Source organism: Calonectris borealis, chromosome 3, assembly GCF_964195595.1.
Source record: "Calonectris borealis chromosome 3, bCalBor7.hap1.2, whole genome shotgun sequence".
NCBI lineage: Eukaryota > Metazoa > Chordata > Aves > Procellariiformes > Procellariidae > Calonectris > Calonectris borealis.
Genome location: NC_134314.1, coordinates 111,644,062 through 111,670,576, shown reverse-complemented (window position 1 = coordinate 111,670,576; position 26,515 = coordinate 111,644,062). Strand labels below are relative to the sequence as shown.

At 42.0% G+C, this 26,515-nt stretch overlaps 1 protein-coding gene across 1 annotated transcript in view; it reads left to right on the top strand.

The window, feature by feature from the left end:
* FSHR (follicle stimulating hormone receptor) overlaps positions 1-25,597 on the top strand; it is a 51,212-nt gene extending 25,615 nt beyond the window's left edge. Inside the window, exons 4-9 of the mRNA XM_075147341.1 lie at positions 4,940-5,011; positions 7,216-7,293; positions 10,670-10,738; positions 10,856-10,930; positions 15,817-16,002; positions 23,295-25,597. Coding sequence (XP_075003442.1) covers positions 4,940-5,011; positions 7,216-7,293; positions 10,670-10,738; positions 10,856-10,930; positions 15,817-16,002; positions 23,295-24,522 — 1,708 coding nt within the window. The 3' untranslated portion in view covers positions 24,523-25,597. The remainder of the gene's footprint in view (positions 1-4,939; positions 5,012-7,215; positions 7,294-10,669; positions 10,739-10,855; positions 10,931-15,816; positions 16,003-23,294) is intronic.
* Positions 25,598-26,515: the final 918 nt, after the last annotated feature.

Sequence of the window (26,515 nt, the reverse complement as noted above, 5' to 3'; positions counted from 1 at the left end):
CTGGGCGTGATGCCGAGTTACATCACGCTCAGGTCACTCTCTCTACGTACAGTCCTACCTTCCTCCTCTTTCTTGGCACATTTCTGTAGGATACTGCCATTTTCTCCATCCCCTTGTTTCACTCACCGGTGCTTGCCCTTTTAGAAACCTCCCCTTGAAAAGGCAGAGTTTTACTGTTTGAAAGAACAGGACTGTTAATTTAATGAGAAAGCAGAAACCTTGATGGAAGGCCGCAAAATGGCAGTTGGTAAAGGTAACCCAGTCCTGGTATTCGCCTTCCAGTGACATAGGAGGAAGGGTCCATTAGTGAAAATATAAGGCAAGACGCTGAGGGGAGCTCGTGTGGGACTAGAGTTTAAAATAATTCAGAAAAGGCTTAAGCATCTGTGCGGACAGAAATGCTATCAACAGCTATTTGAGAAATGATAACAATTTTAAGGCCATGAAGGGAAACTAACAAACCTTTGTACACCACAGCCTAATTCTCCCATTAACAGCTGGAAGCTAGGAAGGAATAGCAAGTGATTTCATAAATATCTTGTCACAAAACAGGTTGTGTGTGAGTGGAAAAGCAAACCTGACGCTGGTCCCACTGGGACGTATTCCTGCTGCCCATGTGGTGTATCTTCTCCCCAGGTGGGGTCCGTGCCAGCTTCCCAGGTAGTCCACGTTGAGGGAGCAGAGCTGGAGATGGAGGCCTGTACTCAGAGAGGTCCCTTGGCCCAACCTTCTGCTGCAGACCCTGCCATAGACCTCTGTAGCCCTTCCTGGCTGGCACAGGCTGTATCTCGGTGTAAAGAGGTATAGCGAGATCCAGCTGCAACCAGCGTGCCAAAGCAGGGGGACTCGGGTACCTCCCCATTGCTGGGCTCATTGTGGTTCTTCTCAAGTTTCCAGCAGTCTGGCAGGGTATGAGACGCGTGGTCTGATTCCTCACAACAGTGCTGTGGCTCTGACAGAACTGTTAGAACACAATTCAGAAAATCTCACAGTTTTCATAAAAAAAAAGAGAAAAATTAATCAGTGTTAATGCCTGAGACTGAGCCTAGGCACCATAGCCCATCAGTTTAATGACCTGTGCAACACATTGCTTGCAAGGCTTTCTCTGTGCTGCTTCAAAAATAGTTGTATCGCCACTAGGTCTTATTTATGGGCAGGCAAGAAGCTCTGGCTAGTCTTGTCAGCCCTCTCATCAGCTTCATGGGCTTGTTACAGCCACTAGCTCTTGAACATTAATATGCATTTATCTCTGTCAGCTTGGGTACAAATACATTTCCCGCTCACCCCACTCCCTTTTACTCCTGCATCATCATTACTGGTATGGCAAAAACACTAAGGAGAGAAAAATGCTGAAAAAATGCAATGCTGAAATACTCTAAACCTTCTAGAAAAACGCAACCTTAACTTTCTCACCAGTCTTTCAGAAGCAGTGAAGAGAATTGTTAATTGGTCTTCTTGGATATATGCCAAAGAGACAGACTGCTTCAAAATGGTAACTTATTGACCTTTTCATGGGTACAAGATTATTTATCTGGCTCTCATTAGGAGAGCTGTGGCATTGTCTGTTTAATAATGTAGTGATGGCTTTTCAAACCTATTTTCTTTCCAAAATTAGTTCTTGTGTGATGTGTGTCCTTTGGTTCTTTTTTACAGCGGATGTGTCGTCATCCTGTATTAAGCAATCTCAGCTTAAAATAGAAAGATTTAAATGTAACACTCCTTTCAGATCAATTTTGAGGGCATACAACTGGATTGTTGGAGGGGAGGGGAAATGTAGGTCACAAAGGCATGCATTTTATCTGCAAAATAATTAGCATTGTAGAGAGCAGAGCCCAACTCCAAAGTCTTGCAGCTGCTTGTACCTTCCTGCTTTTATTTCGTGGAGGACCTGACACACGTGTACCTGGCATGCTTCCTAAACCCAAACCTGTATTTGCTGCAGATGCAACAAACGCCACAAAATCGCTGACCCTTTGCATGGAGTTGGCTCGTCAATAACAAGAAGTGATGCTCCACTCCTTCCTTTTACATGGCAGCCTCACGGTTAAAGACCTTGCCCCAGAAGCGAGTGTTGTGGATTACAGGCTCAGCTTAGCCTTCAAGGTTGGGACACGAGTCAGAGGAATCTCTTGCTGGAGTCAGGCTCACGTGCAGTATAAAGTAACCAGCATTAAGGGACACAGAAATAATGCTTCCTGAGTGATGTTGTATTTATCTCTGCCTACCTTGGGTTTGCAATTTAGCAAATACCCACAATAAGTTCATGAGATGAACTGTGTTCCCAGTTCTGTCGGAGTAGCTCCTACCAATTTGGCGTAAAAAAGAGCAGGCGTGTTGTTATATCTGGAGATAAGCAGCCAGAATCTTCCAGGAATTAGTTTCTGAAAGATTTTTTTTTCTCTGCGGAGCATGGTGCTATGTTTTCTTAAGTGCTGACTCCAGTAAGCCTTTTCAGAAAGACAATTAATGCTTTGGAAAGCAGCCATCAGCCATCCAAAAACCAGGTTCTTACCGAGCTGTTTATGCATGGCAAGGGGGGACTCAGTTATAACACAGATTAAAGAGGACACTTGTTTGAAGTGAGGCTGCTAAGGATGTATACGTTATATGGTAAATATATTGACAAAACTGTCCTGCAGGAAAGATATTCAGTAAATTGGATTATCTACATTCTAACAAGATTATCCACTTAAAGGCCTCTGGAGATTTGCTGGTTGAATAAAAAGAGAGGGAAGATCTAGGCTGCAGTCTAGCTAAATATTTTTTTAGTTCTTTTTCTGCAATTAATTAAAAGAACATCCTCTCCAGCTCCTAATCACCGTTCTGTGCCTCTGTGCAATCAGTGCTTTGTGCCACCTGTAGATTTGCTTCAATATGTAATGATTTGTCAAAGATGCTTTCCTTTTCATCTCATGCTGCTCAGTTGACACCAGTACAAATTGAGCCCTGAACCCTTTGGGATTACTGGAAAGGTCAGGGCTATGGCATCACCGAAGGCCTTGAATGTGTTTTTTCACACATGTATGGTGAAAGCCCTGCTAACCAGTGTAGTATTTTGATATGTTGGGAGTAAGTTGCCATTGGAGCAGTGTTTGAATAGCATATGTTAGGGTACCATCATCTTTCATTACTGCAACATAAGGATTGAGATTTTCTTGGGAAAGTACTGTTGAAAGGAAAGCCTCTCATGTCTTCTCCTCTGTCCTGCAGTAGCCACTACTTGGCAGCAGTTTGCTTCTTCTTTTACCTACTAAAGGAAATTCATGCCATAATTCGTATTTAACAAGTGGCTCGTAAAAAGAACTGCATGAATTTTTAGCATATGACTCGTTTAAAATTAAAGGCAGCTTTCAAGTAAAACCCTGTACATCTCCAGTAATTTAGAGTGTGTACTTTAAAATACTGTAGGGGGGGAGTTACAAGTTCTTCTTCCATTGCTTCTAATTTTTTCGGGTAACTCCTTTTACAAAGTATGAGTGCAGAAGTACTTTAAATAACAAGGGCCTTGTGAAATCCACCAGCTTCATTAATCATGCTTTCTATTTAACTATATGTAATAATTTTTCAAAGGCATTTTTGTAGAGCTTTCTTGGTCACATGTGACAGCTGTTAGTTTTAAGCTAATGCAGTGTCAGACCACTCTGACTCCTGAGACAAAACAGTCATGACATTTCAGCAACTTTCCCAAATTGGCTTCTTGAATATTCACTCTACTACTTTAATTTTTTCCTGCATATAATGCATTGCTCTTTGTTATAAGGTGAGACAGATAACAAGTTGGCTTTTCAACATCTGAGGATATCCAGATACCACCTCAGGGAGCTCAGAGCAGTACTTAATGGAGGTGAATGACTGTTTTATGGACCTATGTGTCACCCTGAGTACCCAAATGTAGGATTTGGTTGTCACATGGAGGTGTTCAGTTTCAGTTCAGATTATGAAACCTGATAGGTTGCAACTCCCCTGAAATAATCTACGTTCATAATAAACATCAAATAAATGCTGTTACTTTTTCCCAGTCTCAACCAGTGCTTTTCATCACCATTCAACTATTCAGGGATGAATCTGCAAAAAAAAATCACATCCAGTAATGATGAAAGAATATTGTTCTGTTTAAGTGCCAAGATAAAAAATACCTTCCATAAACTACTAATACATTCCTTCAGAAACCAATATTCTCAGTGGAAGGTTACCTTCTCTACCATCTCACATATTAAAGATATAACTAAACTTTCAAGAACCCAAAGTTTCTCTTTCTTTGGTAGAGACAAAATGAGACATTTGGTGACTGGGGAAACCCTCCCAGCCGGTCAGAGCCCAGCACTGGACCAGAGGCCAGTGATGCTCGACGTGGTGGGAGGGTAGTTAAACATGGAGGCTCAGGTAGTTAAACACGGAGGCTCAGGCCCATTTCCAGACACACAAACTGCTGAAACCCTCCCACGTGTTCGGTTCCTCACTATTGGAGGTGCTGGGGAATAAAGTGGCCTAATTCTCTCTTACTTTCATGAAATAATGTTATTTCCAGTGGAATTAATGTATCCTCTATTAGAGTAGAAGGTTAAAATTGTGGTGAGCTGATACTTTTGTCTTAAAAGAGCTACTGTGAAAATAATTATCCTGTGTCAGTGCAGTTGATTTCTTAGAATATGGTTGGGAAATTAATACCGACAGTTCTCTGAGATCATCAGGAGGGACTGTGTAATTATCCAAGATACGGTTTCTCCCTTGACTTCCGTGGGACAGAATTCAGCTTGTGCTTTGGAGAAAAACCTTTCTACGTTACAACGTCAAGTTTCCTATGGGCAAACCCCCCATTTGTGGCTAAACTCTGCCTTTTGTGGCTGCCATTTTAAGTCCAATGTTCTTTTTTCTTTGTTAATTATTGCTTCACTCCTGGAGCAGAGCGAATAATCTTTATCTGTTCTGTCCTCCTTAGGTTAATATCAAACACTGGCCTTCGGTTTTTACCTGCTGTCCATAAGGTGCACTCTTTCCAGAAAGTTTTACTGTAAGTTTTAGTCTTTGCTTTTCACTTTTTAAAAGCTCCCTTTGAATGCTCTCCTGCTCCAACAAAACCTTTCAAGACACGATTCCCCTTGTGTTCACTTATTAGCTTCATGGTAGCGTTTTGGGTTCTAATTTTGTAGGCATTGATGATAATGTGGCCCGAAAGGTCTCAGTTCTCAGTTCTCTCTCTGTCTCCCTTCTACAAAGCGTTATTTTTTTATTTATAGACCGCTCTTCCTTTAACTACGCTATGAGCGTGTGCCTAGGTGGCCCAGGGGACGGATAACAGCCTTTTACTCCTCTTTCATCAGTTGAAATCCAAACCAGGCTGGTGGCAGTGGAAATTTGTTGCCACCTGATGACAGTTCTCTGGCCTGCATGGGAAGAGTTGCTGATCTCGGAGCTGTTTTTCTGTGGAGAGGTGGCCACATCACAGAGAAAAAAAAAGAAAAAAATCACAGGGAAATATCTCTACCATGCTCATTTTTTCCACTGGCAGTAAAACTGTCCAGAGAATGAAATATTTTTTTCTATGGAAAATTCCAGTGCCAACAGGGAAAAGAATATTTGTGCAAAATTTTGTGTGAAAGCAGGCTTTTTTTTTTCTGTAAAAACACCTTTTTTTCCTGTAAAAAATGCATATCAGAAAAAGCTTGATTTTTTTTCACTGAAAAAGATCTTGACATAATTTTTTCAATCAGTTCTTAGTATAATTGAAAGCAGAAAACCCAGGAAATAAGCAACTATTTCTTCCCTTCCTTTGGACAAGACATATGGTTAATGCACAGGCAAAGTTCTGCATGTTCAAATCTTTAATTAGAAGATTTCAGGCTGCAATTGTCCTAGTAATGGCCATTAATATAAATAAAAATGCATAGAAAACATAGAGGGAGATGCCTGAATATAGCATACGCACATATAAGATAAGAAATAAATTTCTGTAATACGCTTGACATACGTAATTCTCAGAACTGCACTTCAGGGCTCCCCGAAACCATCAGGCAAATGCAACAAATGCAGAGCTACAGAGCCTTCCTCCTGTATACCTTTATGTTTATCATCAGTCTTAACTAGGCTTGAATTATTGTGTCCTGCTGAGCAAGAGTTAAGTTTTTTTTCAGGTGAAACTCCTCACTCCTCACTGTAAGAATGAGTAGGCCTTCATACTGCTTGAGTGCCAAACCAGACCTCGGTTCAAACCCTGGGCCCGCTAAGGTCAATAAGAAAATTCCCGTTGGCTTCAGTTGTACCAATATATAAGTCCCAAAGATAGGTCTTGATGGGTCATTGATGTTTATAAAGGGCTTATGCAGATCCTTAGCAGAGGGATACACTTCACTTGTATGGGTGCTGTGCTCCCTCCCTATTCCTACCTCTGCTGACCTCAGTTGGCAGAATGAGGCCTCTGTGTAAAAGTGACACTTAATGCACAGTTGTGGCCATATTCAACTGTCAGCAGGAGATAATTTTGGAACCGTGCTTAATTTCAAGCTTTGCAGATAATTCATTTCGTTCCGTGCTTTCCAACAGAAACAGCATGAAAACAACCATATCCCCCGTCTAAATTATGAGTAATACTGTTTAACTTCTTTGAGGTCTATTTTGAGCAAGCAACAGAACGTATATCTGCCGTTCCTTTTTTCATATCAGTCAAAACTGCTGAAAGACTGAAGTGCTTACTTCAACAAACTCCATTGACAGGGGTCCCGTGTCTTAAGTTCTTAAGCACATACAAAGCTTATAAGCAACCCTGTTGACATCGCAGGGGAATTATTCATGGGCTGGTAGGTACCCTGCTGAATCAGGCCAAAAAGGCTAATGGCTTTTCCTTCTTCTGGTTGGGAGGCTGCAAGAAGTGGTGGCCTCGCAGCCCCTCAGCTTGCATTTTCTGGGCAGTATGTTTGCTGGAAGAACTACTTCATCGCCTCAGAGTTATTAGACCCAAGCTTTTATACATTTTAACGGCTTCAGCCTATTTGGGAGGAAAATATGGGGGTGTTGGAAATGTTTTGCTCCAGCCTTTTTTACCAGGAAGGTTTGTGCTCTGCAGACAAAGTGTCTTAAAAACTTAAGTCGTCACCCTCTGCCATTAATAGTTCCTCAGATTGACTATAAGGAAAAATACTATGTTTGAAATAGCATATCACATTGAAAGGCTCGCAGAGGTACAAAAAGGAGTCATTTCTGTTGTATTTTACTTTTCAGAGATATTCAAGACAATATCAATATACGTACAATCGAAAGAAATTCATTCACGGGCCTGAGTTCTGAAAGTGTGATTCTGTGAGTAAGACATAGAAAATCCATTATTCTCCTCATTAGCTCATTTTTTCTCCAGAATAGGGTCAAGGAAACCAGAGGATGGGCACTATTTTATGCATTTCCAAATTCAGCTTGGCATTTTAGACTTCTCCCCTACCACTGAAATATCTGTATTCTGTTTTCCTGCCATGAAAAATGAATGCTTTTGTGGGTTTTTTGTTGTATTCTAATCCTGCTCTTTATTTTAGAAGCACAGCATAGAGCAAATTTAGTAATTACTGATGCCAAGGTTAAACATATTCCACCTATGTTCTGTGTGATACAAATTGTGTTCAGTAGGATGGCATGACTCATAAATATTTACAATCAGACACATCATTCAAAGACGTTTATTACTCAGGCAAAATATATGTAGATGTTGTGGGAATGCTGTATATTTGTACACAATGTTAATGCATTGATACAGGCCGGTTCACAATGTAGTTTCAAGCTGCATGGTTAGATTACTCTACATTTGACTGGAGCAGTCACATTTTTTAATGAACTATCTGGCTTCTTTGATCCTTTCTGTTGGTATATCAAAATGTACTGTTTGCTTGCTAACAAGCTACCTTCATTTCACCTAGCCAGTGGCCAGACTGGAAAAATTTCCCACTGTGTGTGTGCAGTTTACCTCGCATACCGAAGCAGACAAGCAAGATCTGATTGACTGATTGGGCTCACGTTGATTTTGGTGGGAGCAAGGTCAGACCATCAATATTTGAAGAGGGACCAGTAACAAGTCACTTAGCTGTTTTGTCTCCTTTTTCCCCATCAGTTATGCACAACCTCTGTCTATGTCATGTTCCCTGAAGTTTTAAACACATACACAGTTTTCTCAAATATATGTTCAAGTCACGATACCCAAATGTACTGGTTTATCTTCTCTCCTGTAATGATAATATTTGCTACTCAGGTGGGACTTCGTATTTTCAGAGCGCTGTGCAACAAGTAGTGTATTTCTTTCCATCATACTACTGATGGGTGAGATAGATATCCCAGATTTTTACTGTGATTTGACCTCTCCATGCCACTCGAGCAGCATGAAATTGGCTTCCTTCTCTCCCTAGGATGTCCCATTGTTTATATGATTACTGCCTGGGTATTGAAGGATAGTCTTCTCTGAGGACTTAAGGCTGCTGGTTTGCTAGCAAAATTGACCTCGGGGGGGACCACGTCCTCTTCCAGCTGCTTTGCCCTGCCTCCTGCAACAGCCCCATTGCCACAGGCTCCCTGTGCCCGCCGGCGTGTGCAGGAGCAGCAAGAACTGTGCAAGCAGACCTGGCCACCACCCGCCTGGTCAGGCGACGTCCTGATTCTGCTGTAGTTCTCCCCTGGGACAGGGGCCCTGTGTGTGCTCTTTGAGGCTTTCCTTGTGCTGTGATGAACTTGCCTCATTTTAGACCCAAATTTGGTGGTTCTCTATACAAAACTGAAGTCACTATGCAATGCAATATAAAGTTACTGTTACAGCGACATCATTTTGTGAAATCAGGCATGTCAAGATGGCATTAAAAACACCCAGGACCCATTGAACCCCCCACAATTGAGACCCAATTTTAGCAGGTTTAGCTGTGGCAGGCTCCAAGCATGTTTAAGCCAGTAATTTGGATTGGGTCTGATCTTACACTGTGCATGGGATCTGCACAGGCTGGAACTGTGGATACATTTGGTAAAGAAATGCTAGAGATTTATGGAAGAAATTCACCTTGCTTCCAGGTCTGCATGCCACTTAGAGCCTAAAATAGAGCTTTCCTGCCCTGAAATAGGGTGTAAATAGTAGCTCAGGGGCAGTGGCCTCCTGCACCAGGTGAATTTTGAAGTGCGTTTTAAAAATACTACTATAGCCATGAAATAGTGAGTAAAAGCCCATATGTCCAAGCTCTGGATCTCTGCCTCCATTGTCACTTGTTGCTAACGTAAGAGTTAGTGGAGTCAGTAAGGATGCTGGTTGAAGTGAGGGGAGAATTTGTCTCAATAGAAACTTGTCTATATAAAGTATAATGAGGTCTTAGGATTTAGGTAAAATTTTGTTTTCTCTTTTTACTACTTGAATGCGATTAGCCAGGTGATGGGAGGATATAGTCCACCCTGTATTGCAACAGTGACTCTGATTTTATTCTGAGACCGTAGTGTCTCATTGTGTTAGCATCATGTTCAGTGAGGGAACGCAGTAAGTGTTAATACTGTGATTAAAAGCATTTATATCAGCCTGGCAGCTACGAATAGATAAGATCAATGTAATATAATAAATGTTTTAAATGCTATAAGCAGGGACATGTCTCTCGTCTGTGCCTGCTCACTCATGTCTAATAGTGCTTGCAAGTGAAGGGGATGGTGACAGTTCTCCTGATCCGACCTGACAGACGTTATAGACACGGAGCTATGTACATCTGCCTGTCATGGTCAAAAGGGTAGTCCTTTCAGCCAGACCCATAACTGATTTTCAAGCTGACCTTAGCTCACCCCCTCACCTGTTGGAGAGGGCGTGAGTTGCAAAGTGACGTTTAAAGCGAGATGGAAAATTGCACCATAAAGATGATGAATATAACTGACCCAAATGTAAACTTTTAGGACCGTGAAGGGAACACAGGGAAGGACGTTAAACGTTAATTAGTTAATGCACTACAGTAAGAAGTTGGCAGAAAGCCCCAGGAGTTTCGATTCCCAGGTTCACTAGCTGTGTCTTTTGGGGGAAGGAGCCTGGAAGGTGGGACTGGGGCAGCAGGGCAGGGAGGGAGCGTAATTTGTCGAGGCAGCAGAGGCAGGAGGAGTCAGCCGCTTCCCGGCCAGTCTGGCACCACCGCCGCCTGCCTCCTGCCCTCCTGCCCAGCTCGGTGACGGTCAGCCTCCCTCCTCCGCCTGCCTCGCTGAGGACGTGAGACCACCACAGACTGCAGTCTTTTTTTCTAATAACTGGCAAAGGTTAAGTTGTGGCCCAGTGCTTCAAAAGCATCTTGAAAAAAGTAAAAACTAAGTGGCACCGACAGCACCAGCAGGAAGGATCCTGGTCTCACCCCTCCTGGGATTAACCTGGAACAGCCTCACTGGCTCTGCTGCAGCCTTCGCAGCCGAGAGCAGCATCAGCGTCTTCATCAGCTCTGCCCTTGCTTCAGAAACTTACTCTAGCTGTCGTCGCTGATGGTATCACTCATCTGCCCTGTTCATGTCTGTACTCTCGAAAGCCTTCCTCCAACTCTTGGGATCTTACAAGCTAGTATTCATAGAAATTCCATCATTTGAATATCCATTTAATAATTTTATTTGTTTGAGATCACTTTCACTGATTTGAATTACATACATTTTAGTTATGAAACATGAGTAAGAACCCAAGTCTTCTTTTTTTCCTCTATTGCAGATGGCTAAATAAAAATGGGATTCGGGAAATTGAAAATCATGCATTTAATGGAACCTACCTGGATGAGCTGTAACTATTTCTGTTGTTTACTATTCTGAAAAGCAATTATTAGACGGTAGTAACTGCTGCAAGCTATTTTTTTTCAATCTCAGACTGTTTTAGCATCAATATTGTTGTGTTTTTCAGAAATCTAAGTGATAATCACAACCTAGAAAAATTACCAAATGAGGTCTTCCAAGGAGCCAATGGGCCTGTTGTTTTGTAAGTAATATATTTTTTTTTCATTATTAATTCCCCAGAGAAGAACAGAGAAGAACATGTGAATGCCAGTCTGGATTTCAACATCTCGCAAATCTTGGAGTTCAAAACTGGACGTGTAGTTCTGAATATAAAATAACTGGAAGTTATTTGTATCTGAAGTATCTGAAATTTCACTCTAGAGCCATGTTTTCACTTTGTCCTCAAGTTTTTGGGAGTATTTGGATCCAGGGATTTAGATCCAGATTCCTCTCCACAGTTGATTAAGTTCTGTAAGAGAGTAGTTCTGCTTTGCTTTTTTTCCAGAGAAAAATGCTGTTTGTTAGGTTTTTGTTTTAGCAAAATCAAGAATAGGTGAGTGGGTCCTCGGTGCTTAAATCTGAATTGCTTACCACTGAAGATCTGCCCCTGCATCTTTGAAGCTTAATTCTAAAGATAAAATCCCTACCTTACAGGGATAAGGATTGGGATGTCCCCTGTAGGGATAGGTATGAGATATCTCTCACGCAGTTACTGCAAGATGTCTTTGGTGGGCGATTAGCTGGAAAGTGAGATCTCAGCAGTAGAGAATTCAGCAGTAGGATGCTCATGGATCTCAGTCACCACTACCTCAGGTCACAGTTTGCCATGGGGTCTGAAAATGCCTGTGAGTGTGCACAACTGCTTGTGTTTCTGAGCACAAGCCACAACACATAAGAGCTGCAAAAGAGACATGGGAGTCTGTTTTTGTCTCACCAATTCATCAGAGCCTTTCTCTCTTCCCGTCTACTCTGGATGTCCAGAGAGGGCTAGGAGTCACCCAGAAAGAGTGAAAAGGGATCATTGGAGCTGCTGGAAGATTTTACACTGAGATTAGAGTGGTTAGAAATCTAAAAAAGAGGGAAAAAAATGTTTGGTTAGCCTTGAGTTCAGATCAGAGCTCTTCTGAAGGCCTTTTTTCCACGTTGTGATGGTCATCGCACCTATGATATCAAGAGCTATGGTATGGGTTACTGCATTCTGCTCCACTTCCATCACTCCCTCAAAGCATCTTCCTTCTTTGGAAAAGGCTGTCAGTGGAGCATTTTTTCAGCAGTAATACCATTGATGTTTCTTTGGAAAAGCATTGTTTCCTGTAGCGAAAAGTAAATGCATTTTCTTTGCAAGCTGTAGCTGATACAATCATATTCTGGAGGTTTATCAAATTGATTTGGCTGTAGTTCAGATTCATTTGATAGTTCAATTTCTAACACCGAGTTATTTGTGTAAGAAGTTTTCTGTTCCATTACCAATACATCCACTATTCTATGGATAGGAAATTACCTTTTTATCCTGACTGAGATCATGAAAGAAGAGCCTTCTTACTCATCCGTCACTGTAGTGTACACCAGGAATGCACTTTCACTTGTGGAAATGATTGACCCATAATCATATCTTTGCTGGGATAAATTGTGTTGTTGCATTCAAATCTGTGTTGCAGGCTGCAATATTTTATTAGAATGAACGTCAGGATGTTTTAACTCTTGATCTTCCTGAACCAGTGTTCTGCAGGCAATTAATACCAACTTCTATTTTATAATTCAGCATATTAAAATAATGTGAAAGAAACACAAACACAAATAGTAATGTCAGAAAGCACCAATCTTAGCCCTTGTACAGGCTACACAGTTTCACAAATCAATCTTCTCTCAGGCTTACAGCTCTTGGCTGAATTAGAATATCTCTTTTGGAAAGACATCAAGTTTTGCGCTAAAGAATTTCAGCACTGACAGTAAGCAAGTAAATCAAATGGCTAATTACTCCCATACCTATAGATATTCCTTCTATACAGAAATACACTGTATTTCCAACTTGGAGTTTCATAGCTTCAATTTTGAGCCAGATTGTTTCATTTAATCATCTTCTGGTGCTCACAGAGCTGTAGTGGCTTACACCAGTTTTTACTGAAGTCCTTAGGAGTTTCTCTGGCTGTGTCCTGACTCGGATGCAGGGCAAGGTATGGCTGTGGTCCATCCTATCCTTGCAATTTGTCTTCAATGGGAAACCCACATATGGGGGCCACAGGAGAGCTCCAGTAGATCCCCAGCTCGACAGCTGAGTCCCTGAAGCACAGCCAGAGATCAGTTTAGATACCAGCATGGAGAAAATTGTTCTCACCTATCAGTCTACCCCTCTCTGATTTCGGCTCCGCCAGCCATTTCTTGCTATTTCTATATGTGCCTTTCAAACTTCATCAGCTCGTCAGGGTTTTTGCTAATCCAACAGAGAGTCCCAGTGGGAAAGGGAAGTGATTGGAGGAGAAGGCAGATTCATTTTGCTGTTCCTGCACCGGCTGCTGTCAAGGCTGATGACTAGCAGCCCAGCAACAACAATACAAGAACATGTATTCTCGTTTGATTTCCTACTGCCACTTTATCGTCTTGTTCATCGTGTTTATTTAATTTATCAAGCCTCTACCTAGAGAGGAACATCCCAAAGAGCCTCTGCACTGAGGTCTGCTCGTGACAACTCAGTGGAGTAAGTTACTAAACCCCCTGCACAATATCTGTGTTTGCTGTTTGGGGGTCTGTCACTGGTGTATCAATAACTACCCCTAACAGACATACCAACAAACCCTGCAAAGCTCATTCCCTAACTTGCTTCTGTTTATGTGCAATAATGAGCACAAAAAGAAGGATTTTTAAAAGAAGAGGAAAATATTTTCATGGAAAATATTTAATATTTATGAAATTATTTAGAGATGCCCAGAGACCCAGTAACATTTTAGCTATTTTTAAGTCTAGGTGATATTCCTATTTATATTTACTTGTTATTTCCACCCAGTGTAATAACAATTTGGACTCGGTAAAGATTTTTTGCTAACAAGCCAAAGAAAACATTTTCCATGCTCTTGTTCAGAATTATGGGCCCTTGTGAAGTTTCATGGGCTCTTAATGATGCCATGAGTGATACTGTCTGTGGATTTAGGCAGAAAACTGCTGTTTAGTTGTTGCATCATGAGCGTATATTCTAGGTGACAGTTTTCATTAGGCAGCATACTAAGGGCAATAGTCAGCCCATGAAACAATCAAGGTTGCTCGTTGCAACCTAATTACCTCTTCAGGTGTCTAAGTCAGAAATCGATAGCCTAAAATTTCTCTTCAGCTGCAGCTTTTAGCTCCTGTGAGAAACAGGTCAGTCCCAGAACAGCCTCAGGACCACAACGCGGCTTCTCTCAGTCTGACCTCCAGAAGTTCAAAGTTTTTCTGACTCCATGGATCCATCTCGCCCTTCCAGTAGAAGTCATGGCCCCAGATCAGGGTAACAGAATGGGATCTGTGTTTGCTCCTCTGCTACCACAATTCACGGTCCAGTTGTTGAAGGTTTTACATACCTTCAGAGCCCGGATGCAAAGCCTCCAGCTGTGGGCACAGCATGGACACAATCATCTTTACCCACCACCAGTAACTGCTTTATTAAATGCATATGAATTTGTTAGACTTGGCCACCCTAAGCTAAAGATCCTGAGTTCAAACAGAGCCATTTCCTGGTATTAATTGTGCTTCTTGGAATAGAGAACAGAGGTGCAAATATGTATATGGTACATAGCAACTGTCTAAAGTGTATTACATGCTGCTGAAACCTGGTGCCCCTCAAGTAGCACCACTCTACTGCATTAATACAATAATAAAAACAATTTGTGCATGTTGGGTAATAGAGATCAAATAACATGTTGTCCTGACATCATACTGTAACAGATGAATTGGAAACTGTATCTTGGAGGGGGCATGGAGAAAATTACAAATATTGTTGGTCCAATTCCTTGATTAGGAAAAATTCCTTTCTTTTGTCAGAGAATAAAGAACAGAGGAGCCTCAGCAAACACTGCACCCTGGATCAGTCTCATGCCATAAGAGCACACGGGCTAAGGGAGGACAGGGTGATTTTGCATAGTCCTTTTTACTGTTTCTTTAAGAGAAAGGAGTTTGCTGTCATGAGCTGAGGGACACAGTTTGTGCCCTAGTGAGGGAAATGTGAGGACATTTTGCCCCAGCTGTCACACCCTGGAGCCATGGGGATGGGTTCCCAAGTATCTCTTAGCCTGGAGATGGAGCACCCTTGGTCCTTCTTCCCTTTCCCCACCTGCGTGGCACAAGTCAAGATTTAGTGTGTGCACAATGTTTTTCCTTCTAAAAGCCTCTCTTTACTACATTCGTAGCTGCTGCTTCCATCGCTGCCTTTGATAACCTGTCCCACACAGTAATTGCCTTCCACATAAATACATGTCTCCTAACCTACTGTAATTTTGCCCCTTTCTTCACTTCAGTCTGTGCTCTCTTTGTTTCTTAAACCTCTGGAAGTGTTTTGTTATTTTTGTTCCTCACAGTTTGAACCATGCCACTCCTGCCTCTCTTTAATCTCTTTTTCTTCCTAATGAGTACAAAACCTGATATCCCCAACCTTTCCTCACATCTGTACCCCGCTGTGAGCTTCTCTCTTTGTGTTTATTGCCTTTTCCACAGCAGCCTTCCCATGATGTGATGTTCATGTAACAAACTTCTGTTGTGATTTCATCAGCCTTTTTTATCCTGTAACAGTATTCTGGGGTATTGGGGCATTTACTACATTACTAAACCCACACTTGTGTGGCACTAATGGTTTATGTCCCTGCTAATTCTTACTCAGAGGGTTTTAGGATTTTTTTTTTCCTCAAACCAGACTAACATCACTTGATTGTTGTTTGCAATATTAGTTCAGGTTTCCTGGAGGAACACCTAATTTAACCCTGGATCCTGTTTTCAGCATGGATTTCCAGCTGATCTCTTTCCAATCACTACTCTGAGAATGAGTAGGACAGTCTAAAACATATATCTGCTGTCGAGCAGAAGTAAATTTGCTTTTTACCAAGATTTTCGTATGTTTTCTTAAAGGGATATTTCAAGGACGAGAATCAGTTTCCTGCCAAGTCATGGATTAGAACTCATTAAGAAGCTAAGAGCAAGGTCTACGTACAATTTAAAAAAGCTTCCCGATTTAAGCAAATTTAGATCTTTGATTGAAGCAAACTTCACCTATCCTAGCCATTGCTGTGCATTTACAAACTGGAAAAGACAAAAGTAAGCGATTTCATTTGTTTTCTTTTTTGGTGCTTCTCAGCAGTTCACAGTGAATTAAACAAACTTCCTCAAAATCTGGATAGGAAAGGTCTCTTCAGTGCAGGTAAGTAAATGGATAGAAATAAATAAATATACAAGACATACATGTTTATGCATGCTACACAGTGCACTGCCTCTCCATTCCAGGGAGGTAATAAATTTTGATAGTTGTGTTAGCATCAGCATTTTCCCCAGCTGCAGCTCTAGCCCCCACCTGGCATAGGTCCATCTTTCATTGGGGCCGGCCGGCCTGGATCAGCCTGGAGCCACGCTGAAGACATTCAACAGGAAAAGTTTGATAACTTTTCAGGACATAGCTGGAGGGAAAGCTGTGTTTGCAGAAAAATTGGTCAATACTTGGCCATCAATTCAGGAGGGTAGCAGGACCACTGAGTGATCTTAAACTCTTCTCTCAGAAAGCCATACTGATGTTCGAACACTATCCAACCAAACACCACAGATACGTTATCTGTTGAGTCTACATACATGGTGTTTTTGAACATGTTTCTGAAATGGTTAACCTAGAGCAGACCACTTATACCCAAATCAACAGAGGGGTGTGGGAGGGTGGGGTGAATTTTTAGACTCCCAAAGTAATTTTCCATGCTTGTTTTAATTTTCCATTAGCAAGTTGCAGTAAGACTTCAGGTATCAGTGATTCTCATTGAGTATTTTCAGCAGCTCAGATAGACTTTACATGTACATGTGAACTAGCTAATGAACTTCCTGATTTTGTGCCACTGGAAAACATGAGGAACTGTTATTGTTCGAAGTTCTTCCTTTACTGGATGTCCTCAAAGACTTGGAATTTGCCATGGCAGAAAAAAAATGTGGATCATTGTTACAATTCAAGACATTGTCTTCAGCAATTGCCTAAAACTCAAAGAAAAGTAAAACCATGCAGAGAAAGCATAAACTATTAGTGGCTTCTATTTTGATACTTAAAATAGCCATTTATTTTACTTTTAGCATTGTATTGTCACCAGGCAATGAAAGATAACTGATCTTGCTTGTGCTGATAGCTAATAAATATCACCTATATGTGTTTGCAAAACTACCTGTGTAAAAGTGCAAGTCTGATGGTGGAGACTGGGGTGATAAGGGAAGTATCTGACAGAATACATCCACCATTGCCCATTTTTGATCCCAAATGCTAAACTTTTCACTAGGATAGTTTATCAGCAGGAGGCATTTTCACATACTTAGAATCATAGAATCATAGAATCATAGAATCATTAAAGTTGGAAAAGACCTCTAAGATCATCAAGTCCAACCGTCAACCTAACACCACCATGCCCACTAAACCATGTCCCTAAGCACCTCATCTACACGTCTTTTAAATACTTCCAGGGTCGGTGACTCAACCACTTCCCTGGGCAGCCTGTTCCAAGGCCTGACCACTCTTTCAGTAAAGAAATTTCTCCTAATGTCCAGTCTAAACCTCCCTTGGCGCAAGTTGAGGCCATTTCCTCTCGTCCTATCGCTTGTTACTTGGGAGAAGAGACCAACACCCACCTCGCTACAACCTCCTTTCAGGTAGTTGTAGAGCGCGATGAGGTCTCCCCTCAGCCTCCTCTTCTCCAGGCTAAACAACCCCAGTTCCCTCAGCCGCTCCTCATAAGACTTGTGCGCCAGGCCCTTCACCAGCTTCGTTGCCCTCCTCTGGACGCGCTCCAGCACCTCCATGTCCTTCTTGTAGTGAGGGGCCCAAAACTGAACACAGTATTCGAGGTGCGGCCTCACCAGTGCCGAGTACAGGGGCACGATCACCTCCCTGCTCCTGCTGGCCACACTATTTCTAATACAGGCCAGGATGCCGTTGGCCTTCTTGGCCACCTGGGCACACTGCTGGCTCATGTTCAGCCGGCTGTCAACCAGCACCCCCAGGTCCTTTTTCTCTGGGCAGCTTTCCAGCCACTCTTCCCCAAGCCTGTAGCGTTGCCTGGGGTTGTTGTGGCCCAAGTGCAGGACCCGGCACTTGGCCTTGTTGAACCTCATACAGTTGGCCTCGGCCCATTGATCCAGCCTGTCCAGGTCCCTCTGCAGAGCCTTCCTACCCTCCAGCAGGTCAACACTCCCGCCCAACTTGGTGTCATCTGCAAACTTACTGAGGGAGCACTCGATCCCCTCGTCTAGATCATTGATAAAGATATTGAACAAGACCGGCCCCAAAACTGAGCCCTGGGGAACACCGCTCGTCACCAGCCGCCAACTGGATTTAACTCCGTTGACCACAACTCTCTGGGCTTGGCCATCCAGCCAGTTTTTTACCCAGCAAAGAGTGCACCTGTCTAAGCCGTGAGCTGCCAGCTTCTCTAGGAGAACTTCTGCAGGCTTCTGCAGGCTTATGCAGGCTTATGCAGGCACAGTGATAGCTTGCTAAGTAGAAATGGGTCCAGTCCTTCCAGCACTGGTGGCAACGTGGTATTTGCCCAAGAGACCAATGGAAGCATGTTTAGTCCTGAATCTGCAGAGGGACCTTGCTATCACTATGATTCATATTGTTGCAGGTACTTGGCTTCTGGGCTGCTTGGGCAAAATCAGGACCCAAATCCCAGAATCCACCCCTTAAATTAGGCAACTGGACTTTTCAAAAACAGAGTAAGAGTTTCTATTAAAGGAAAGCTACAGGAGGAAATGGTCCTGACCTTTTAGTAAGGTCTCAGTATCTAGTCCCCTCACTTGGGCTTTAAATAGCTTCCATGTGAAAGGGTTATCAAGCATTGGAACAGGCTGCCCAGGGAAGTGGTGGAGTCACCATCCCTGGAGGTATTTAAAAGACGTGCAGACGTGGCGCTTAGGGACATGGTTTAGTGGTGGACTTGGCAGTGTTAGGTTTATGGTTGGACTCGATGATCTTAAAGGTCTTTTCCAACCTAAATGATTCTATGATTCTATGTCATGCTTGCCCCAGGGAATAGAAGCCCACAGCACTCACTTTCCCCCTAGTACAGCACCACTTTCGGAAGCCTCTGCCCTGGCAGATAAGAAGCTAAGGAGGACACTGATAGCCCTTCCCACAGCCTGGGCAAGTGCAATTTTGCAAAGAAATGCCAATGAACTGTGCAGAGCTCACGTAATCCAAATGCAGATGGCCAGCAAGCTGGGCTGGAGCACCACGGGGCAGTGGGGCTGCGTCTGGAGCCAGTCTGGTCACGACTTCACGGTCCCCTATAGTATCAGCTGTAATGCAATGGTAAGAAATAGTATGCAAGTTGGAGATGCTCTTCTTTATATGATGTATGGTTACTTGAATAAACGTGCACGTGAACTGCATCACCCTGGTCAACAGAACAAAGTTGAATGTATTTATACATGTTTTTAATAGTTACCAGACATATCTTTTAAAAAATATTAAGCATAAATGCAAAATTATTAGAACCAATTATTTAGATCAACCCTTCCTGTTAACTGCTTTAAAACAAAATTTAAAATGGTAATTTCTTTCACACAGTCATGTGTCTTGTATTGAAATTGGTGGGAGACTGAGACACTCTCTCCAGCTTAAAAAGAGAAAATGGATGCATTTCAGTTCAGTTTGAATACCGAAGGTATTACCATACACTTCAGCAGAGATTAGTCACACATACAGTAGCAACACCTACTTTCATTTCAAAGCAGTTTTCTTGACAGCTGGCAACAACGTGCATTATCTCTTTGGCGAGAGCTATGCTTGGTTCAGTGCAGCAGGCATTACTTGTGGTGGTGAGAACCGTGGTGTGACCTGACTTGCCGTGCACAGGAGACAGTGGCCGTTTGCATCTCGGAATACTTCCAGGTAGCCCAGGGAGGATAAAACAGATGCATTTCTAAGGATCACGGCAGCAGTTGGTGTTCGTGTGGGAAATTCAGGAAGGAATTAAGACAGGGATGTGTGGCCCCTTTCTGGCTGCCCCATTTATGTAAGATTTCGCCTTTGAGACTTTTGCAGCACTCGAGAATCTTAGATAAAATAAGTTGCCCTCGTGCTCGATCATGCTCGATCACCTCTCCCAAACCCGTCTGCACCGGTGAACAGTCTCTGTTGTGATAACAGAAAGCTTAAACCTGTTACAGCGGCAGAGCTTTCTAAATTTTGGAGGATGTTGCATCAAGCACAGCTCCGCCAGACTGAGACACGAATTAAAACATAGGCAATTTTGATTTTTTTTTTCCCATTCCAAGAAGGATTATATAATAAATACTGATCTGTAGATTTATCACACTGGAATATTGTGATGCTGGCCTAACAGAAGGTAAACTACTTTCTTAGGACAAGCCCAGTGCCATATGTTGAACTCCCCTCATGTTTTTCTGTGACTGGAAAATAATATCCTTGAAGTGCGGATAGGGCAGAGGCTGGATGTTAAAACCCTCAACTTGACATAGACCATTATGAACTTCAGCAAGGTTTTGGCTTGCTTTGACATAAAGATCACCTTCTGCCTAAAAGAGTGACATTGATACAACTCTGTCCTTACACTTGATCATTACTCTTTGGAGGAGCTGTCACTTGAAATCTTATTTTTTAAAAAAAACGTGGCAGCATCAGGAGTTGTGTTTGGGCCTCATCTCATGAGAACATAATATCAGTTGCTCACAACTCACTTGATGTCACTTTTCAGTGAGGAGGATTGGTTTAAGATGGGGCTTAATACAGAACCTAGGTCGGGAGTGTCTATTCTGCTGAGCATGTTTCTCAGCACGCAAGATCCTGCTGTCACCGGATCCAGACAAAGCGCATAAAATAACCACTTGTACAAAGGTAGTAATTTTTGTCTATTTTTGTCTGAGCACTCTGCCAATTTTAATGTTATTCTTTAAGTTGTCCTTTCTCTAGTTTGTTTTCAGAGGGTTTACTTGAGCAAAGCAATGTTAAACAGTAACAGAGGGTTACAAATAGACTGAATAAATGAACTACGTTACAATACCAACTGTCTCAAAAGGAAGCAAGCATCCCTTGCCAAAAAAATGTTTTAACTTGTTGCTCTGAATGCACTGTACAGCCCAAAGGGCAGATACCCCCGGGCAAAGAACCGGTAAGCAGTCAGTACCAGAGGATGGCTCTTCTTTCCCTTGGGAGTGTGCAGCTGCCCATTTTATCTGCTCACGGTACAAGTAACCAGCCGGGAGACTCCACGCCACCCATCCTTGGAGCAAACGGGGCAGCTAACTCCGTGGGAACCTGATTTTATTTGGGACCGCTGACTGTAAGAATGAATAAATTGTAATAATCGGAAATATTTAATTGGCCTTACATAGCAGTCTTATCAGGGGACAGATTTAGCTCCAGGCAGTGCCTCCATAATTTGGGAAAAGGTTTATTTTTAACTCATAGCTGAGAAATGACTGGATGAAAACATTCCCCTCAGTTCATTTACGAAGAACTACCAATTGCAGTAGCTTTCAGTGCCCTCGAGTGCCTGTTGCACTCAAAACTGAGGGACTTTCTTTCCCATTATTGCTCCTCGGAAGCATATATTCCCTTTCAGCGAGAGAACTGTTGATATATTGATCAATACACTGGACCCCTCACTCATCCTTATGTGAGCAGAACACAGGGGAGCAAAACGTAATGCCTTGTTATTGCTATTGTGACCTCCATAGTGCATATTTGACCTCACAGAAAATCAGTTTTCTGCCTCAGTTGACAGGCAAGATAAAAAATATTGATAATGGTAGAGGATGCTCAGAACCTCACAGGAAATGTCCCTCACCTTCTGATGCTGGGCCTTCATTAGTTTTCCTTTCTTGCAGATCTTTTAAACTCGATTTTTGGAAGATGCAGTGAGTGCACAAAGTCAAAGGGAGAAATTAGGTTACAAAAAAGAATTCTCCCTTTTAAACTGCTACCAATTGTTTAACAATTTCAGCCTAACTTGCCTAGAAAGCTCTTCTCTCAACTGTACTGCAAGTCAGGGTGGAAGGTAAGCTGGGGTCCTGTCCTGGAAATTACACACCTAAATTTCTGTCTAGGCTGTAGATGAAAGTAGGCAGAGCTGAATTGTGTTGGTTTTGCAACACATTGTCAGCTGTTTTATTCCCTAACTCAGATTAGGCCTGGATCCATTTTATGCAAAGCTATGGATGCAAGTTTCTGGGACACCGAACTCCAAAGGCAGCCTAGGAGAAGCAGTTGATGAAGTCTGACCCTTTATTTCTTTTTAACACGCCTTGATATTTCTTAGCTTGATGGAGCTGATCATCTTTCTATCATCTCAGCTAAAACATTTGTTTCTTCCTTTGGTCTAGGCATGGAGAAGAAGGGCATAGAATTAATCCTCTAGGAAAAAAAGCCAAACACAAAACTCTCAAAAAATACTTGTTTTACCTTCAAAGGCATTTTTTCTTGAAAGTCTTTTCCTTTATTTCCTTTATCTACCTTTTCTAAAATAAGCAAAATGTGTAAAAAAGACTTTCTGACAGAAACAAAAGCAACTACTCTTTCTACAGAAATGTTGGGTTGGGTTGGTGTGGTGTGGTTTCGTTTGGTTTGGCTTGGATTGGCTTTGCTTCACTTCGCTTGGTTTCAAAACCATTTTCTTTGAAAAACAGTTTTTAAGCAAAATGTTCTACCATGTCTTGTGTTTGTATCTGTGTTGGCATCTGGCTTCTAGAGATTATCTGGAAGACCGCATGAACTTATTTGTGCTACTTATTTGTGTTAATGGCCAGTTACCAATATGATATGAGATACTCAAAATGAATGGCACAAACTGGAGTTGTTCTGTGCCCTGAAGGAGTTACAACATTGAATATGGCACCCTGACTGCCAAAAACTTTAGGAAAAAGGGAATTCGAGAGTAATGCTAAGGGATAGTAGCATTATTGTGATTATACAGACCCTTTATGGGCACAGCTGAATTGACTCATTCTTCAAAGTTCAGTCTTATGTAGGAATTCATCATCGTGTGTTTCCCCCATGCAAGAATCAGCTTACCAATGAAAGATTATGTGAGAAATTCTGTGAAATAAGGATGGCTTCTTACAGAATGCACCTGTCCAGGTGGATAACTGCGTCATGACTGCTAGTAAAGCAAACATCAGGCTTTCCTTTCCCATACATTTTATGATGTTTCCAACTCATTTACATTTTCATGTAATATTTTATAAATAGGGACCAGCCAGACTATTAATTTCAAGCTCCAGGGTAGTCTATATAATCAGCAAACCAGAAAAACTGAGCTGTTAATGGAAACTGAATTATTTCATGTTTGTTGTATGCCTCGTGCTGTGTCTCTTAATTTCCAACTCTACTCTTTTTACAATTTCAGCACAGAATTACATCCGATATGTAGCATATCTCAGGCCAAGCAAGACCTTGATGAGCAGCCTGGCGATAAGGTACATAGGCGATCTGCAGCTGAAGATTATATTTCCAACTACGGCATAGTATTTGACCCAGCAGAGAATGAATTTGACTATGGTTTATGCAATGAAGTAGTTAACGTAGCTTGCTCACCTAAACCCGATGCTTTCAATCCATGTGAAGATATCATGGGATACAACATTCTGAGAGTCCTGATATGGTTTATCAACATTTTAGCTATCACTGGGAATATTGTTGTCCTCGTTATTTTAACAAGCAGTCAATACAAACTCACCGTACCTCGTTTTCTAATGTGCAATCTTGCATTTGCAGATCTCTGCATAGGTATCTATCTGTTGTTTATTGCATCTGTAGATATTCAGACCAAAAGCCAGTATTACAACTATGCCATAGACTGGCAAACTGGGGCAGGATGCAATGCTGCAGGATTTTTTACAGTGTTTGCAAGTGAACTCTCAGTCTACACGCTGACTGTGATAACTCTGGAAAGGTGGCACACCATCACCTACGCCATGCAACTGGACCGCAAGGTTCGATTTCGTCATGCTGTGATTATAATGATTTTTGGCTGGATGTTTGCTTTCACAGTGGCACTTCTTCCCATATTTGGAGTCAGCAGCTACATGAAGGTCAGCATCTGTTTGCCCATGGATATAGAAACACCATTGTCTCAGGCTTACGTTATATTTCTTTTAGTGTTGAATGTACTCGCATTTGTGATCATATGTGCCTGCTATATCTGCATCTACTTTACTGTGAGAAACCCTAACGTCATCTCTTCAAACAGTGACACCAAGATTGCCAAGCGCATGGCCATACTGATCTTCACGGACTTCCTCTGCATGGCACCAATATCTTTTTTTGCAATATCAGCCTCACTCAAGGTTCCTCTCATCACAGTGTCCAAATCCAAGATCCTTCTGGTTTTGTTTTACCCCATCAATTCCTGTGCTAACCCTTTCCTCTATGCCATTTTCACAAAGACTTTCCGCAGGGATTTCTTCATTCTGTTGAGCAAGTTTGGTTGCTGTGAAATGCAAGCCCAGATTTACAGAACAGAGACCTCCTCATCTGCTCATAATTTCCACACGAGAAATGGCCATTGCCCTCCTGCATCAAAAAACAGTGATGGGACTATTTATTCATTGGTTCCTATGAATCACTTGAACTGAAATGCTTGCATGAATTTGTGTCTGAGGCAGTGTGATAATCACTTTAAAATGTGAATTTGAATAATGACTTCAGCATAGCATGTAAACTTATTTTTTATGGGAAAACATTTTTATTTCAACTTTGCTATTTTTGTTCAATGAACAGCCATCAGAGATGACACGTCATCTTCATCAGTTCTTGAAGGACAAAGAACAAAACTTCAGTATGTGCCAAAGTGTCCTTGTAGAATTGTCTCAAGAAATAAATGAGATTATAAACTGGTGTTTCTCACCATACAGGCAGAGATTCCCTTCATTCTAGGAAGATGTTAGCTGCTTACTGAGAATTAAGTATATATATTAACTATATATGGTTATATATAGTTGAAAGAAAAAAATATATAGAATTAATTTTTTTGTCTGTGAAGCATGTTATAACAATGCTAGATAATTAGCTCTTTTCATTAATCGTATCTCCTGGGGTTACAGGAGACAGAAGGCCAACTTAAAGTCCTCCTTCAGCACAGACTTATTAGGAATGAGAATATCTTGTATTGTTTCCATTTCTGCTCACCAAGCAGAGGGGCAGAAGGCATCTCCAGCTAGCTTGGTGTTAGTTGTTCCACACTGCATGGACCTGCCTTATTCTGCACAAAAGTGTCACTTGGGTAGGATTTGTGTTGATCTAGACTGGCAGTCTCAGAGAACCAGATTTCATCTGAGTTTGGACCAAGGAGTATGGTTTGGGATTTGTTTTCAAGATGAGAAAGAGCAAGAACGAGAGCATGAGAAACCCTTCATAAGAAGGAGGATGTTTTCTCAAGTTGGTCTCACAAAGTTGGGTTGAAACCACTTGTGTGTGGCTGGACCCCTTGGCTACGGTAAGATGGGCCAACGGGCTGCTTTAATATGATATCTGAGGCAGGTTTGCCAGACAGCACTATTAGTGCATTGTACTGTTTGGGTTATGTAAAGGACAATGGATCTGATACGGCTTTTGAAAACCTGAACAAAAGTGTTTGTGAAATCCTACAAGTCCTCTTTCCCCTTTCCTTCTAAAAAAAATCCTTCATGTGCACATTATCAGGTGATGGTCCAGATTTAAAGACCTGAAAGAAACCATATGCTGCATATCTGCATATCTGCATATCTGGAGCACAAGTCTTATGAGGAGCGGCTGAGGGAACTGGGGTGTTTAGCCTGGAGAAGAGGAGGCTGAGGGGAGACCTCATCGTGCTCTACAACTACCTGAAAGGAGGTTGTAGCGAGGTGGGTGTTGGTCTCTTCTCCCAAGTAACTAGCGATAGGACAAGAGGAAATGGCTTCAAGTTGCGCCAAGGGAGGTTTAGATTGGACATTAGGAAAAATTTCTTTACTGAAAGAGTGGTTAGGCCTTGGAACAGGCTGCCCAGGGAAGTGGTGGAGTCACCATCCCTGGAGGTATTTAAAAGACGTGTAGATGAGGCCCTTAGGGACATGGTGTAGTGGGCATGGTGGTGTTGGGTTGACGGTTGGACACGATGATCTTAGAGGTCTTTTCCAACTTTAATGATTCTATGATTCTATGATTCTATGATTCTATATATTGGAATAACATAAAAGAAAAAGCTCTTAATCAAGATTTCCTGATTTTACAGAGGTTTTGAATAACATCTCAATGAAGACTTTTTACATTATTTGAATATCAAACTTTTTGAGGGTTAATCATTCCAAATCGCACCAAAGATGTAGGGTTGGGTAGGGTTTTCTAATGCTGCTTGTGTATCTATGTGTGGGTATGGGGGCATAAAGAAAACACCAGGACAGGAGTCTGGGCTTCATTCCCACCTCACAAACAATTCACAGTTTTGCCCCGTGAGATGATGAATCTTCATGGCTAAATGCAATGAGCTTTGAATATTTCCTGCCTACAACTCCTAAAATTTCAGTAGCAATTCTTGATGCTTCTATCCATAATTTCCCGTCATCAGCTTCACATTTCAGCATCTGAACCTGATGTGAATAACTACAGGAG